General features: G+C 38.7%; 1 protein-coding gene across 1 annotated transcript in view; it reads right to left on the reverse strand.

Moving 5' to 3' along the window:
• Nucleotides 1-16,222, reverse strand: part of cdh2 (cadherin 2, type 1, N-cadherin (neuronal)) — a 61,788-nt gene that overhangs the window by 24,625 nt on the left and 20,941 nt on the right. Inside the window, exon 3 of the mRNA XM_052095294.1 lies at nt 2,945-3,153. Within this exon, the coding sequence (XP_051951254.1) occupies nt 2,945-3,153 (209 nt within the window). The remainder of the gene's footprint in view (nt 1-2,944; nt 3,154-16,222) is intronic.

A 16,222-nucleotide genomic window follows, 5' to 3' on the forward strand; every position in this document is an offset into this window, starting at 1 on the left:
TGTGACTTGTGACACAGTAGACCTTCTATCAGTTCAAACCAGATGGAATAGTCTTCGTTGCCCTCGTGGATCGATGAGCCTTGGGGCCCAACACCCTGTCGCTGGTTTGTGGTTTGCCCCTCCTCGGACCACTTGCCCTTTCAGAGATGCTCTGACCAGTTGTTTAGTTCATAAAAAGTTATATTCACAATAGAAATTTCTTCATATTTATTAATTTCCATGATTTTTCCACACCTGGAAATCACAGTTTTGAAGTTGCCTGATATTTCCAGTTTTACCAAATGCATATGTTTTCAAAACATAAAAACACATTTTGTGTACAAGATCAATAAACATAAGATTTAGCAACAACGCAATTCCATCAACTGGCCAAAAGCTCTCTCACACTGACCATCCTTAATGTTGAACCCTGCCCTCATCTCTCTCTTGTTGTCTCTCCCTATCCAAACCCACCCTTCACCTTCTCCTCATTTTCCTCCTCGACCATCGCACTCTTTATATACTCCTTATCCACTCTCTACCCCACCGACTCCTCTCCACTCCCCTTCTCTTGTCCGCCTTACCCTTGGCTGCAGTATGTGTGTGTCAGTAATAAAGAGTAAATTCTCCTTGTCTCAGAGCAGAAGGCAGGGCTATGAGACATATGGTTAGTGTTCCCAAGCTGAACGTCCAGATCTCCTCTGTCTAATCTATCCTCCTGCCTTAATGTCTCTTTAGCATTGTTAAACATTAATTACAGACCAACTATCAACATGTTAGTGCTCTACTAATTTTCTAATATAGTTTTATTAGTGCTTTGGCTTTGTCACAAAGGGCCTAGGATGAGATTTTTGTGAGCTCACATTCACACAATGGCTGTTTGATTGTAATTGCAGCATGAGGCTTGTTTGGAAATGGTGTGAGCTGTTAGCGATCTGACATGGTTATAATTAGTGTGATTTTGCAGTCACGTTGAAGGAGTTTTCTACTAATGAGTGAGTGTGCAGGGTAGGGGTTGCACAGACTCTTTGATTCTGCCTCTAGTCGATTAGTCGCGTGTGTGTCGACTAGTCGTGTATCACATGAACTATAGCAAAAGTGTTTAAGTGAGCCATCCTCAGGTTGATTTCCTCGAAATGTTGAATACTGTATCTTTCTAGTGCTATAAAAACATTGTTCTGTTTGCTTGAGTGTTCCATCCAGCCTGACACAGCAACATTGACTCAACCAATGGCGTGAGTATGGGGCATGTATCTGTTTGATCAATGGGAGACAGGAGGAGTATTTGGTAAAGCTGTTCGAAAACCATGTGTATTTTTGCAATTCTGTTTGGAGGTGCAAGTGGGCAAGAAATTACCTAGTTCAGCTTTAGGTAGATTTTTTTTTATTCATGGTGACAGCAGGAGGAAAATTCCTGTTTTCACAAACTGCATACCAGTGTAGTTAGGCAATGATATGTTGTTTAAAATAGTAACAGCCAAATATATCTGGAAAAAACTGGAGGGTTTGGCGATGAGATGAATCAAAACTTTGGCCGGCGTATATTTTTGAAGAAAAAAAAATCGCTTAAAAATATGCTGTTTTTGGCCAAAAGACAAAAAGAGGCCGAAAATTTGAACAGAAACAGTTACTTTAAAATCTGGTAACATAAACACTCTCATGGAGCAAAAACATTGTTTATGTTCAACATTAAAGTCAGAAGTGAAGTGATCACTCTCTTGTGCTCCGGTATTGCTTGTTAATATGTGTCATGGTTATTACTGTCAAGCTCATTAAAGAAACATAAAAGTACCACTAAAGCAGTCTATATGACTTGTGCATGATATTCAAAGTCTCTTGAAGCCATACAATAGTTTTGTGAATCCCAAAGGATGCGTTTAATAAGTAACTATACTGTATGTGCAGCATGCTCGTTCACTGAATGTACTGATCTGTTGTTGACGCACATTTAGCAAGAGCGTGGCTCCTGTTGCGCTGTTATATTTTTTAGCGCAGAGGCTCGCAATATGGTAGCACTCCATATGAACTCCATCTCAGATGCAGACGCAAGATAGTTTGGTTTGCTTATAACATGCATTGAGAACGGCACCGGAGGGACATTTCACCTGATGAGAAGCATATTAAAACTGCTGTGAACTAGCCTACATACAGAAACTCAAAATTCTTCCTGGAGTGTTCTGCCAAAATATAAGCCAGAGGGTTTTAAAGATAAGACTGACATTTTACTACTGTATAATATAACTGTTTTCATTATTATTAATAATAACATTAATAATATATTACAAATTACAATAATATTTGAATTGACCGAGTACTATGATATCCTTTGACAACTAAAGTGTACACAAAAGAGATCAGCTAAAGGATCCATTTCACATTCCAGGTCCACATACAATGTGAAAAAAAGAAAAAAAAAAGAAAATGGGCCAATAAACCTAGCTTTATGTTCATTGAAGATTTTCACTGGAGTTACTGTTAATTTTGCTGCTGCATTATCCAGTACAGTAGTTGACAATAAAGGTTTTCTTAATAGGCTACACATTTTTTATGTAATTCTTTTCTGTCTACTTTATAATGAAATGTGTAGTTTAGTGCATCCCTAATAATAACATTAGAATTGAATTATTAAAAACTAAGTATCATTTAAAATAATAATTTTCGGTTTTCAACCTAGTGTGTCCAGAATGTTTATTTTGGTGAATCACTATTTTTGCTTTCACAAAGCACCTGTTCTGCAGACATTTGAAATAGTCTGATGCACAAGTTCATTTAAAATGTTCACACACAAATTCAAATGCTTGTGAACTACCCTCAAACTAATCAAGTGTTGGCCCATCAGTCAGAGCAGTATGAATCAACAATGGAGATAAGCTCGCTTTCATCTAATTTACATATGTATTGGTGGGTGTTGACTCGCTAAAATGTGTAGTCGTAGTGCACGGCAGCTCACGCCTGACTTCCATACCTTGTCTGACTCAGTGAAGTTTACATGTACCAGCCACTGTTCTTGAGAGTTCATGTCTTTGGCCTTAATCTCCAAGCTCCGCCCCATCCTATCGGAGAACTGTAGGGTTCGTGCGGCGAAAATTGTCCCATCGGCTTCTATCCGAAAATCTGCTGGGTCTCCGCTCTCGAAGCGCAAGCCGGAACCTCTGCCACAGTCCACAAAATCCACTGCATAGAGAGAGAGTCAGAGAGAGAATGAAAGTGGACTGAGTGCAAGCCTACTTTGCTTTTAAACCACAAACATCTTTAAAAAACAAACAAAAACAAGCTTATACAAAATCACATTCCCACTTCACGAGGGAATAATGGTTTTACTAGAAAAGTGAGGACAAGGAGAGAAAGAGATGAAAAGTGCAAACTGACAGAGAGAGAGTAAGGAGGACAGAGCTAGAGAAAGAAACTGAGAAAAAAAGTGTAAAGGAGAGGAGGGACAATTTATAAAGCTCTCCTGCATTATTCATGCTGAGACATCCCCTGCAGGCCCCCAGGTGTGCAGAGTAACGGAGGAACAGGAGGACGAGAAGACAAAGAGAGAGAGGGATGAGGGGAAAAGAGAGAAAACTGTGAGAAGTAGAGTTGAGGGGTTTCTGCAATACCGCACTGAAGGGAATCGCATTAGGAGTACAGACATACACATCCATGAATGTGCTTTATTTATTATGCTGCAATTAGAGAACAGAGAAAAACAATTACACGCCCGGCACTGAGAGAGACGTGGAGACACTCTCCTATCAGAACACATTTGTTTGAGAGAAGGTTTGTATTGACGGGCTCATTTGTCTGACATTTTTCATCTTTCAAGCAGAACGGCAGCACTCATTATCTTGCAGGTGGAAGGTGCACGTGAATTGTCACTGCACGTTAACATGACACTGTATAGCTGCAGTGGACTTGCAATTATCGACAGGAGTTTATTAAAGTTATATGACACAAGAGGTTGCAAAATGCAAAACGGAGTGCCTAAAACCTCCTTAAAAGTGGCGGCAACAGCATATGATAACAGACAATAAGGTCCCAATAGACAGTTACATTTTGTTACACTTTCTACATTTAAATTCAGAATCAATTTGATTTTGTCAAGAATAGTTCATTGGCATAACTAGGCTGTTTGCAGTTGCCCAGCAAGAATCTTCGGTTACTGGTGTGTGTGTGTGTGTGTTTATCATCATTTTACAATGTCTTCTGGATGGTTCACCCAATTAGAATTTAGAGTCAAAATAAGTTATGTAATATGATATATAATATAATATAAACCAGTGCTGTCAGAAAAGTTATAAAATGCACTGCATCTATTTAATAAACTATCTTTGGGTGTTAGGGCTGTCTACAGGGCTGAAAAAATACATTTAAAAGTTTCACTTAAATATTAGCAAAATTCAAATTATATTCTAATATTAAAGGCAATATTTCAAATAGACATCAGTGATCACCAGATGTTTAAACCAACGTTGTCTCCAAAGTCAACAGTTTTTGCATTTGAACGTGCATTTTTAGCTTAAAAATCGGCGAATAATAACATTTCCAATTTTAATTGGACAGCCTTAATTTGAGGAGTAGTGGTTAGCACACACAGACTTGGTGTTCATATGGGGACACAAGTTTGAGTCCAGCTTGTTTCACTACCTGATTCCACTACCCCTTTTTATTCCCAGCATTTCCTGTTCTCTCTCAGCTAAAAATGGCACTAAGCCAAAAATAAAATAGCAATAAAACCAATTTTCCATTTGAAGAGCACTTCCTCTCTCACACAGAAAAATAACACAGGAACACACCAGTGAGCACAGGCATCACAAATTTTCTCCCTCATAGCCGGCCTTCTATTTTTTACGTTTCGGTGTTTATCCCAGGAGTGTGTGTGTGTGTGTGTGTGTGTGCAATTCTCGTACATATGTGTGAGGTAAAATGCTGATGTGCTTTACAGTAATTGGGTAGGTCTGTAGGTAAATTACACATCTTACACTCGTGAATCACCATTTATTATGTGAGGACCTCTCAGGGTAATACAGTAGGCTAAAATAATCAGTCATTATTATTAGACATGGCAACCAATGAGACCTTATTACTGATTATTAGATAAAGACTTGCTGAAGGGGTGAGCAATTATTACATTTATCTGATTGTTAATATTGGTAGTCTCCCTGTCCTCGTACGCTGCTTGCTTAAAGTGGCTCTATATTGTTTAATTCTCACCCTTCAAAATGAAAAGACTCCCTTCCCCTGGCGTATTGGTACCCCTCATTGAATAATGCATTTCATGTAACATGATTGTCCTAATGGCAGCAGATCTCCCACTCTGCAGGTGCAGGTGTGAGCTAGATGCTTGGGGTGTGTGCATGTCGGTTTGGCTTCACGAAGTGCACGAATCACATTTATTAGATGGCTGCACCAGTTTCGCCTGCAGCTGCATTTTCTTGTACAGTTTTCATGAGGATGGGGGAGGGTGTTCTTGAGCAGAGAGGCGCTATATGTCTACTGCGCTGTCTCCTTCCATTACCGAGCTCTGTTTCTCTAACAGGGAAAAACAGACTCTTTGAGTCTTTCTTCTCATCGCAATATCTTTACGCACCCCCTGAAAACTTAATGCGGTACATAAAAGCTGCATTACTCATCACGTCTCACAAGTAAAAACGGTTAAAGCAAAACAGTGGAAAATGCATTTAATTATATGGGTGATTTAATTTAAGTCAGAAATTGTTTAAATAATTAATTTAATTAACTTGTGTGTGTTGTTTCTGAAAGCACTCGACAACAAAGAGACATATGGGTCCTCAAACCCAAATATGATTTGGATAAATACAACAGCAACAAAGTTATTCCACAAACCAAGTTCTTCCAGCTAGATTTGGTGTGAGAAGGTTGTATTATTGGTTCCATAATATTCTAGACCTGATTAAACTCATCAACCTTGTTCTTATCAAATGAAGGGTCTGACATTTATGTCAGTTGTTATTTGCTAAGTATTGATGATGTGAGAAATGCAGCAACATGAAATATCTGATCTTTTAATATCGCTAAAGCAAGAGGCAAATACAGGTTAATGATTTATTTGTGATGAGACGATTCAATCTAAATAAGAGGCAATTAAGAAAAAACTATTTACTTTCAGTCACCTTGACCAATGAAATGGAAAATTATTTATCAAAATGCTAAATGGAAAGGTGGGGATTTAGGAGGGTTTATACACTTATGTGTTTATGCGAATTTGTGTGTGCATGAGAGACCACAGACATGTTTGAGAGGCAAGAAGAGAGTCTGACTCCATTCATTGGTCTTGGTTAAAATAATCCAAAACGATTTTTAAAAGAAAAAGTGAATATGAGTGGACCCTTGAGAGTAAACTTAAAGGGAATTAAATTTAGTAACTATATAGAGTACTAGATGCTGACCGATGTTAGATTTGGCAGATACACATAACATTAATGGGAAGAAAAGACGGTATCTGATCAGTCGATTAATCGCTTTTAAAGAAAAATGTTGAATGTGTCAAAAATGTACTTATTGTTATGGGACATCCCTTGGATAGAGGCTACAGGAGTCCAAAATATTTGAAATCACAGGTGCAACCAAAAAATCTCAACAGTAACAACAAAAAAATTAAGATTGGGTGCATAATGCAGGTCTTTTAACTAGGGATGTGCACGAGTAGTCGAATATTCATTCTGCAATATTTATTCGAATAGTAAAAATACTATTCCAATTTCGCAAAGTTTTGCTTTGCTGGCCATATATACAGTGAGATGCATGTTAAATCCTGAACACACTAAATAAAACTGGCAGTTATAACAGAATGCACTGGGTGGTGCTGTTGAGTGTGGACACAAGTTGATCACATTTGTTGAGCAAACGGTTCTGTCAGTCAGTATCTTCAGATGAACACCAGAAAAGCAGGTAATTGTGAGAATGTGGCTTACTGTGAGAAAGTTCGGTTCCTGTTTAAATATACTGGATAAGCAGTGTACATTTTACTCTAGTATATGTGCAGCTTGTCAGAAAGCAGCACCCCTGTAGTAACGTAATCCCCGCGACGCTTCTGTAAACAACAAACTTGGCATCTTGGCAGAAAGACTTTGCTACCTGAGGTAAGTAAGTAAACTTTATTTATATAGCACCTTTCACAGATAAAAATCACAAAGTGCTTTACATGTAGAAAAATAACAATTTAAACAGTTAAGAAACATTATACAAAGCATACAACATAATAACTAAGTCAACTGAAAGCGTGACTGAATAGAAGTGTCTTCAGCTGTTTTTTAAAAGAATCAACACAATCAGCCACACGCAACGACAAAGGCAGGGCATTCCACAGTTTGGGAGCAACTGCCTGAAAAGAGCAGTCTCCCTGAGTTTTAAGTCGGGTTTTGGGGACCATCAGGAGATTTTGACCTGAGGAACGAAGAGTGCGGAAGGAAGAGTAAGGGGTCAACATGTCGGCAATATATTTAGGGGTCTGTCCATGAAGTGCTCTAAAAGTTAAAACTAATATTTTATAATCAATTCTATATTTTACTGGAAGCCAGTGAAGAATAAATAAGATCGGAGTAATGAGTCCTTTTGTTTGTTCCTGTTAATAGCCTGGCTGCTGCGTTTTCCACCAATTGGAGACGGCTCAGAGAAAATTTGTTAAAACAAATAAAAAGAGAATTACAATAGTCTAAACGTGACGAAATAAAAGCATGAATGATCAACTCCATATAAGGGTAAGGGACATTCCATCATTTAAAATGGTGTGTATAAATGAGTATAGTTTACTGAGCACGTGGATATGCTTGATTTTCTGTACAAAAACATGACATGAGATATAATATAAACATGATAACTATGCCGAGTGTTTATACTCATCCTGTATGTTAACCGCGTCAGTCTACTTCATTTGCTGTTTCTTTTTTTTCACTTTGCATGAACTGAAATGCTTTCATTCTATTCTTTTTTTGTTTTCACACATTGCTTGTTTAAATATTAAAAAAAAAAAAGCACAGGACATGATAAGCTTGTTTTGATTATAATTATAAGCTTGTTTTTTTTTAATGGTGAAGCAACCTTTATGACTAAAAAAATATTTTACAATGTCTCTTTCTCATTAATTACCTTCATTTAAATAATAGAATATTATTGATGAATCCCAATCCCTACTTTTAACTATAAACAAGTCTGGTAACTTTTTGGTAAAGTATTATTTTTAGTCACCAGATTAAGCTTTTTATTATTGTATACCAGGTGAAGATGAAAATGCCATGTATTGTTGGGGCCTGTTTCCATATTCACGCATTGTTTTTACCATTTTCATCAACACTTGATGATTATCTCATCAAAATAACAAAATGTGCATTAAAGTGAGGATTATTATAATTTTGTTTTTTGCCAACATCTGCTCCAAACATGCAGATAAACCTATAAACTGGTCTACCTCTATTATATACCTGTATGCTTTTCCAAAACAGCACAAATGAAGACATAGACACAAACACATTCAAGCTGAGGATTTAGTGAGCTAGTTGATGTGCTCTGTAAGCAATCTCTTTCAGCCATTAGCATTTAGCATTCAACACCAACTCCAGAAAATCTCTCTCACTCCCTCTTCACAGCTTTACCACTCAAAATGTCCTCGCTTCTCCCTCCCAACGGGCCTCTTACCTCTTTTTAATATAAGCCGGCCACAACTGGTGCTATCTTTTAGTAACAGCAAGACATAAATGAGGGAAGTAATGGGAAAATACTTTTGTTTAGGCCTCCCACCCCCGCGAGGGAGCATAAAATAGCTGTCTTAATGTAGATGTTTGGAGTTGCATGGTCTCCAAGACATACTGTGTCTTTCTGCAAAGGAATTCAGATGGATGTGGCACTTAGTACCCCACTTTGAACCGAGCATAGCTGCTTTTTGTACTGCCTGCCTATAATTGCCCCCTTTTCCATGACTTTTATAAGGGTTAGTTCACCCTAATGGCCCCATTACTCAAAAACGTTCCTTCTTGTGCCTGGCAACGTAGGTGCAACTCATGTGCACTTCCACAGCCACAAATACACAGAAAGACAGACACATTCACACATATATCTAAACAGAAAAACACACCAGTAGGAAATAAATAAATTCTAAAACCAAAGTGCACATTAAACTATTAGAGCTTTTCAGCTCATAAAGGGATTCATTATCTCTTTTGGAAAGCAGCACAATGTGTAGCTCCTATAATGAGCCAATGGCTATAGATTAGTTGCCAAAATGTTATAATGGTGAGTAACAGTCGCTTTCACGTGTTCCTCTGTTAATGTGAATCACCTCAGTCTTTGATTCAAAAGTACAACTAACAACATAGCATTATTATCTACTCACCCCATGCTGTTACTCTCAAACACAAAGAGGAAAAACATAAAAAAGAGAAAATATGACTTCAGTTAAAGTTAATTCCCCTGACATCATCACTCTAAAAAAATATATTTTCATATTTTTCCCCATTTGTTCAGATTTAGTTCAAGCGAACATTGTGAATATCAAGCCTGATTAAGCTAAATTTCAACCTGTTAAATTACTTTATCACATGCAAATCCATCACACACATGCAGAGAACACTAATATAAACACAAATGTTCTGCTTGTTGCCTTTTATCACACCAATATAATGTGTTTTCAGTTGAACACAGAGCTGTATTTAATTAGTTCACCCCATGTACGGTATCACAGGATTGGGTAACCTGTACAAAAATGTAACACAGTAATGGTACTTTTCCACTGCATATTACGGTTCAACTTGACTCTACTGTACTTTCTGAGTTTGCTTTTCCACTGCTGTTTAGTGCAGCCTCAACGTGGGTGGGATTATAGGCTGCTTGTCATAGTTGCGCCACCTCTACAACCGTGATATCATCTTAAACTGACACAAAACAATAAACAATAACACGACCGCTAGCTGTTAGCTACTAGCTCATTGTACTGCGCAGTTGTTGCATGGTGATTTTACTCAAATTTAAGTGTTAAATTGGCCTGGTTGTTTTAGTAGCAAGCTTTCCAGTAGCTGGTCAACCAAAAAAGGGATGCTTTCAAGCAGAGTATAGAGTTAACGTTTCCATCCTCCACTCTCCCTCCCATTGCTTGCCGGTTTAGATAACATCCATTTGTTCGACCACTTCCACTTTTCCTTGATGGTTCTGTAGTTACTTATGTGTTTTTTTTACTTTTCCCTACACTGTTGGAAGGGAAATGTCTTACCACCCAGTGGTAGCCATGACATAGCTGTGCGGCCAACAACTGAGACGCTTCCTGAAATAATTTTTCGTTTAGTTCGTCGCAACTCGTTTATTGACCATGGCGTGGTTTTGCGCAAATAATATCACTAGGACATGATGTGATTTTATTTTGTGTGCTGAATGTTGACGTAATGATATTCATAGTTTCCTTCTGTCTAATTTAGTGGCTGAACCAAACCAGACAGTTATAGATGTACACAGGAAAGACTCTGACAGCTGAGTAGAACTGAGTCAGCAGCTCCAGTGGCAGGTTGAACTTCCTCAGCTGGCAAAGGATAGTACAAACTCTGCTGAGCCTTCTTCACAATGGAGTCTATGTGGATGTCCCACTTCAGGTCCTAAGAAATGGTAGAGCCCAGGCTGAATTACTCCACTGCTGCCACAGTGCTGTTCGGGATGGTGAGGGGGGGAGTGCGGGGGGGCTTTATCCTGAAGTCCAATATCATCTCCACTCTTTTGAGCATGTTCAGCTCCACCCAGACAGCCAGCTAACCTCCCATCTGTATGCAGATTTGTCACCGTCGAATGAGGCCAATGATGTGGTGTTGTCAGCAAACCTCAGGAGCTTGACAGAGGGGCCATTTGCAGTGAAATCATTCATGTACAGAGAGAAGAGCAGTGGATAAAGAACACATCCCTGAGGAGCACCAGTGCTAATAGTGAGGGTCCCGGATGTGATTTTCCCCAGTCTCACTAGCTGCTGCCTATTCATCAGAAAGCTGTTGATCCACTGAAAGATTGTAGTTGGCACAGAGAGCTGGGTCAGTTTGGTTGAGTGAAGATCAGGCTTGATGGTATTGAAGGCTGAACTTATGTCCACAAAAAGGATCCTAAGTCCCAGGTCTGTCGAGGTGTTGCAGGATATAATGCAGTCCCATGTTGACAGCACCACCCACAGACCTGTTTGCTCGGTAAAAATGCATATGATGCAATGTATATAACATACATCGCAGTATATATATATGGTAAACATTAAGTTCCATGGTAAATATCCACGTACCATGGTATGACCATCTGATACTATCACTTCACCATGGCACTGCCAAAGTACTCTTTTCTAAGGGTCACTGTGTTGCTTCCTGCAGTCAGCATTTGAATGCTTTGAATTTACATGCTAATTTACATGCAAATGCTTGGCTCTCAGAGAATGTGTGTGTAATGATTTTTCATACGTAACATGGACACTAAACATGCTAATAAATTATATAAAACAATTTAGAATACAATAATACACCACAATTTACTCCCAGAGCATTTGACAGCTTCTACCCATTAATGCAAATACATCAGACATCTACAAAATAGACAGAAATAAAACACTGAATCTGGCATTCACTAGATAATCCCTGTCACAGACAAACTAAATTATTCATTCTGCATTATAATAGCACTAAGGGCCTTTAGGTTATTTTTTCAATCATACATTTTCAGTGCAGAGTTCCAGCTTTGTGTGTATGTTTGTGCATACACGCATGTGTGCAAAGTCATTTTAACCCCTGACCCTGCTAGATTGGTGGTGTCTGTGTGGGCTTACGATTTATTACCAAACACAGACCAACATTCACATAAACACACAATAAAGCATAAACACACATGCATATGGCAGGGGCGCCATGCCAGCTCGCTCCTGAGGAAAGCATTAAGCTGGGACAGTGCATTCCACTGCTGTCTCTCTACTCACACACAAAACACCTTTTCACTGCTGTCTTATAAGTCATTCAAACACAAACTAGTGTGTTTTAAAGGTAAAACATATTGCTTTTAAGACCTTTGTCTACTTGTTAAGCATTTATTAAGTGTTTATGAACAATCCAGCAGTGAAACTCAATATTCATAGTAGATTAGGCATACAATGTCTATCTTGTTCTCTTAGCTACACTGGTAGAGTGCACTAGCAATGCCTAGGTCATGAGGGAACACACAAACAGATAACATGTGCCTTGAAATCACTACAAGCTGCTTTGGTTAAAACTGTCAGCCAAATCAATAGGCTACATGTAATGTAAAATGTAATTTGGTATTTCAATAGCTTCACCACCTTTCCTTAAAATGATAGTTCACCCATATTTTGGATTGTTTGTTCCAAACCCCTATGATTTTCTTTCTATGCAGAACACAAAAGGAGATGGTAGGCAGCATTTTAGCCATTCACTTGCAATGAAAGTGGTGACTGAGAATAACATGCTGCCTAACATCTCCTTTTGACATGCTTTTTTGTGGACTTGAGCATGGTCGGGCATGTCCATATCCACACCAAACTCGGGCAGATGGTAGATCTTCACGTCCCCTCCTGGATGATGGAAGTACATCCATCTGGGGACCTTCGGCCACGCCCCTCCCCAGGCCGAACGTCTAAAATAGACCAGAGCAATCATGCAACAGAGCAGTCTTTTCTGGGCTTATTTATATAAAAACATTTGGAAAAAGTATACATTCCATGTTAAGCACATTACACAATAAAGTAATAAACTAAAATCATAATAATACTCTGTAATTAGATTACATGATTCCATTTCGCATGCTATTTAGGTTCTTGGTAAAAAAACAAACCGTACGGTTCACCACCCATGGTTCAGTAAGCATTTGCTCCAGCCCATCTTTAGTTTAATAACGCATCTGGATCATACAGTTTGGCATAAACCGCCAAATAGATATGTGCAATTATAACCTTGGCTAATGCACCTGTAACGCTCTGTAGACATGCTCTGCCTGTTAAACGTTAGTCAACTTTCAATCAGATAGAAGCTGTCCTATTAACTGTATGTTAAAACAGTTGATATCACAGTTCTGCACACGTTAGTGTGAAGTTAAAAATGGCAAGCTGAGAAAACAAGCTGCAAGATATAGAAGTCCCTGTGTCATTCAAATTTCCTGTCTGCAAACTTTTTCTTTTTGCAGTCATTCATAACAGCGATGGTCATAAAACCTTTAAACCTTTACCTGCACTGTTCGCAGACACTGCTCAATGTGAGTGCTGTATACTGGTAATATATTGATGTTTGATTATTTCTTTAAACTGACTTCACCCAAAGATAGATAGCACGGTGTGTACAGAGCCGCAGGTGAGCCCGAAACTGCACACAGACACACTCCCTTCCGTCTTTAAGAAACTAAGTGCTATGTTCGGACAGACATATAACAATAACTAAAGCGATTGCAGTGTTCGTTGCCAAAGTTATGTTGCCCTCCTCTGTATATAAAAATGTGTGATTTGCGCTAGGGTGACGATACACTTAGCTCACGAGACTAGACGATACACAATAAGGGGTTCACAAGAACGAAACAATATTTTAACACTATTTTTAAGAAATCTTCAATGACTAAATATATGACTGGAAAAATAGTCTTTAATTCAACTGAATGTCACAAATGCAAAACAATGCAGGTGCATTTTGAAATGTTTTAACTAATCATCTTGTAATGAATGTCACTTCAATTCTACTTTCTGAGTATGAATTATCATATCCAGTAAAAGACAGAACAATATGCAAGCACTGGAAAATGTTCAACAAACTCAACTGACTGGCTTCTCTCCTGTATGATTTCACATGAGTCTCTTCAGACCTTATATCTGTGCATGAACTATGCATGAGCTTCTAACTTCTAATTGAAGCTGTGTGTTACCTTCTAACTGAACTCCTTTCCAAATTAAACATCAAAAATAAAAACAGTATAAATAACAAAAATAATAAATACATTTTTCTTACTCTTATTTTTTAAGTGCAAACAATAAGTGCAACCATAATAATGTCTGGGACTCGAAAAGTGGGCGAGTCTGCAGTACAACATTTACCACTTCCCAGTCACTGTTGATTGTGTGGGCTGTAATTGTGATATAGCTTTGCATAGCCCTATAAGTCCAACTGTCGGTTGTTATAACGATGCTTTCTGCCTTTTTCAGGGTCTGTACAACCCTGGCTTTGGACTATTTATAGAGGTTCGAGACCATCATGCGAGTAAAATGCGTGTGTGATGGGATGGTTTTCTTTGGTTCCAATGAGTGTAGAACTCGCCGAAATCCCAGATTTTCCACCACGGAAAATGGCCTCATATCAGCTGCAATGAAAATGCTGATGTCTCTAATTATTGTCGTGGCTCTAGCACTTGACTGTGGAAGTTGAGATGCAAAGGCATTTGTCAGTGTTGTCTGGCCTTTCAGTGTTTCCTTCACAGGCTTGGTTGATTTTAGTTGAGAGCTGTGGTGGTTCTGTAGGTGTCTTTGCATAGTGCTTGTGTTAGCTGTGGTGTACGGCACTATTTTCTTATAGTGCTTACATATTTTGTTCATGTCTCGTCTGTCACTCTGTCGCCGTTTATTGTTTCCACCGGGTACCCAAAATGCTGCCACACAAATGATTTAAAAGGGGCATCTTCTATGCTAATTTCACACTCACACTCCGTCATGCTGATAACGTGAGACAGCTTTTCACTCCGATCAGAAATATCGTCACATTTTAATATCAGGAGATCTCTTGGCACGAGATCTCGTCACACCCCTAATTTCTGCATATGATTAAAACACTCATGTTGTGTTATGACATCCCTTCTAGCATCCACTTTAACAGAAAGGTTATACCTTCAATAGTTATGTACAGCTTCCGAATGTTGAATATATGTTGAGTATGAAATGCACTTTATGTTGATGCATGTCGCATAATGCAGGTATTAAAGGTGGGGTATGTGATTTGCAAAACGGCCGGCAGATTTTGAAAATACACAACTCTAAGGTCCTACCTTCTCTCCTCCAACGCTGGCCCTGACTCCACCCATTCGAAAAACATGGACGCGCAATCATGCACGAGCGAAAACTCAGATGCAGTGTTCTAGCAGTGTTCTAGACTCACTAGTCAAACAGTGCATTCACCTGTCAGACAATTTTTCAGAGCAAATTGTTGACACAGCAGGAGGAGGGGGTCGCATACCACTCTTGAAAGGTGTAGAGCTTTTTTTCTCATAACTGTAAAAAAAAAAAAAGAACATCGCCAGCCCTGGCGTCTGTACAGCGGTCTTCTATTCAAAACAGGATTCATAGAAATGTGGAACAACCCCACTAGCACTATAAAAGCTCTATTCTCCATACATAAATACAATCGCTTCCTGTTACTGGGTCACGAGCTTTGAGTATGCGCACGAACGGGACACGCGCGCCAGGGTGGTGGGGGGAGGGGGGCATGGTACGACCGTTTGATTGACACATTTTCTGTCCAATGATTCTAGATGGTCTTGAAAATGATTGGCTGGAGTTTTTCGAGTCCTGCCCGTTCCACAGATGATTAAATTGCTTAATTTTCATTTCAGTGCTTCTAATTTACAGCCAGTAAGTGGGTTAGGAATAGGATTTCAAGTTATTTTGAAAAAATGGTCAAAAAAGAAAATCACATACCCCACCTTTAAGTTAAATGTTGAGTTAGTAATAAATCAGTCCATTGAGTGACATCAATAGACAGACATTACAGTAGGAATCTTCTCCTCATGCCTTCTCTACATGTCTCCAACTGCATGTATAATCCAGCCATTTAATATAGCATTTAAATATAAGGAAGTGTTCTATTATTCATGTTACTAGGGATATAGAAAATTTTATTTAAGGAATACATAAAATCGCATTCACAAACATTTATATAATAGCTGTAAAGACCTGAATTTTACATGTGAAATAATGAAGGGCAGGACTTCTGATGATTTTATTCTCCAGATTTAATTTAGAATACTTTAGAATAGAGTGGTTATCTGTGTTATTGTAACCTTTCTGTCAGCTCGAACCAGTCTGGCCATTCTCCGTTGACCTCTCTCATCAACAAGGCATTTCCATCCACAGAACTGCTAGATGATTTTTGTTTTTGGCACCATTCTGAATAAACTCTAGAGAATGATGTGCATGAAAATCCCAGGAGATCAGCAGTTACAGAAATACTCAAACCAGCCCATCTGACACCAACAATCATGCCACGCTCCAAATCACCGAGCTCAGATTTATTTCCCCCCATTCTGATGGTTGATG

This window comes from Xyrauchen texanus, chromosome 28, assembly GCF_025860055.1.
Source record: "Xyrauchen texanus isolate HMW12.3.18 chromosome 28, RBS_HiC_50CHRs, whole genome shotgun sequence".
Taxonomy (NCBI): domain Eukaryota; kingdom Metazoa; phylum Chordata; class Actinopteri; order Cypriniformes; family Catostomidae; genus Xyrauchen; species Xyrauchen texanus.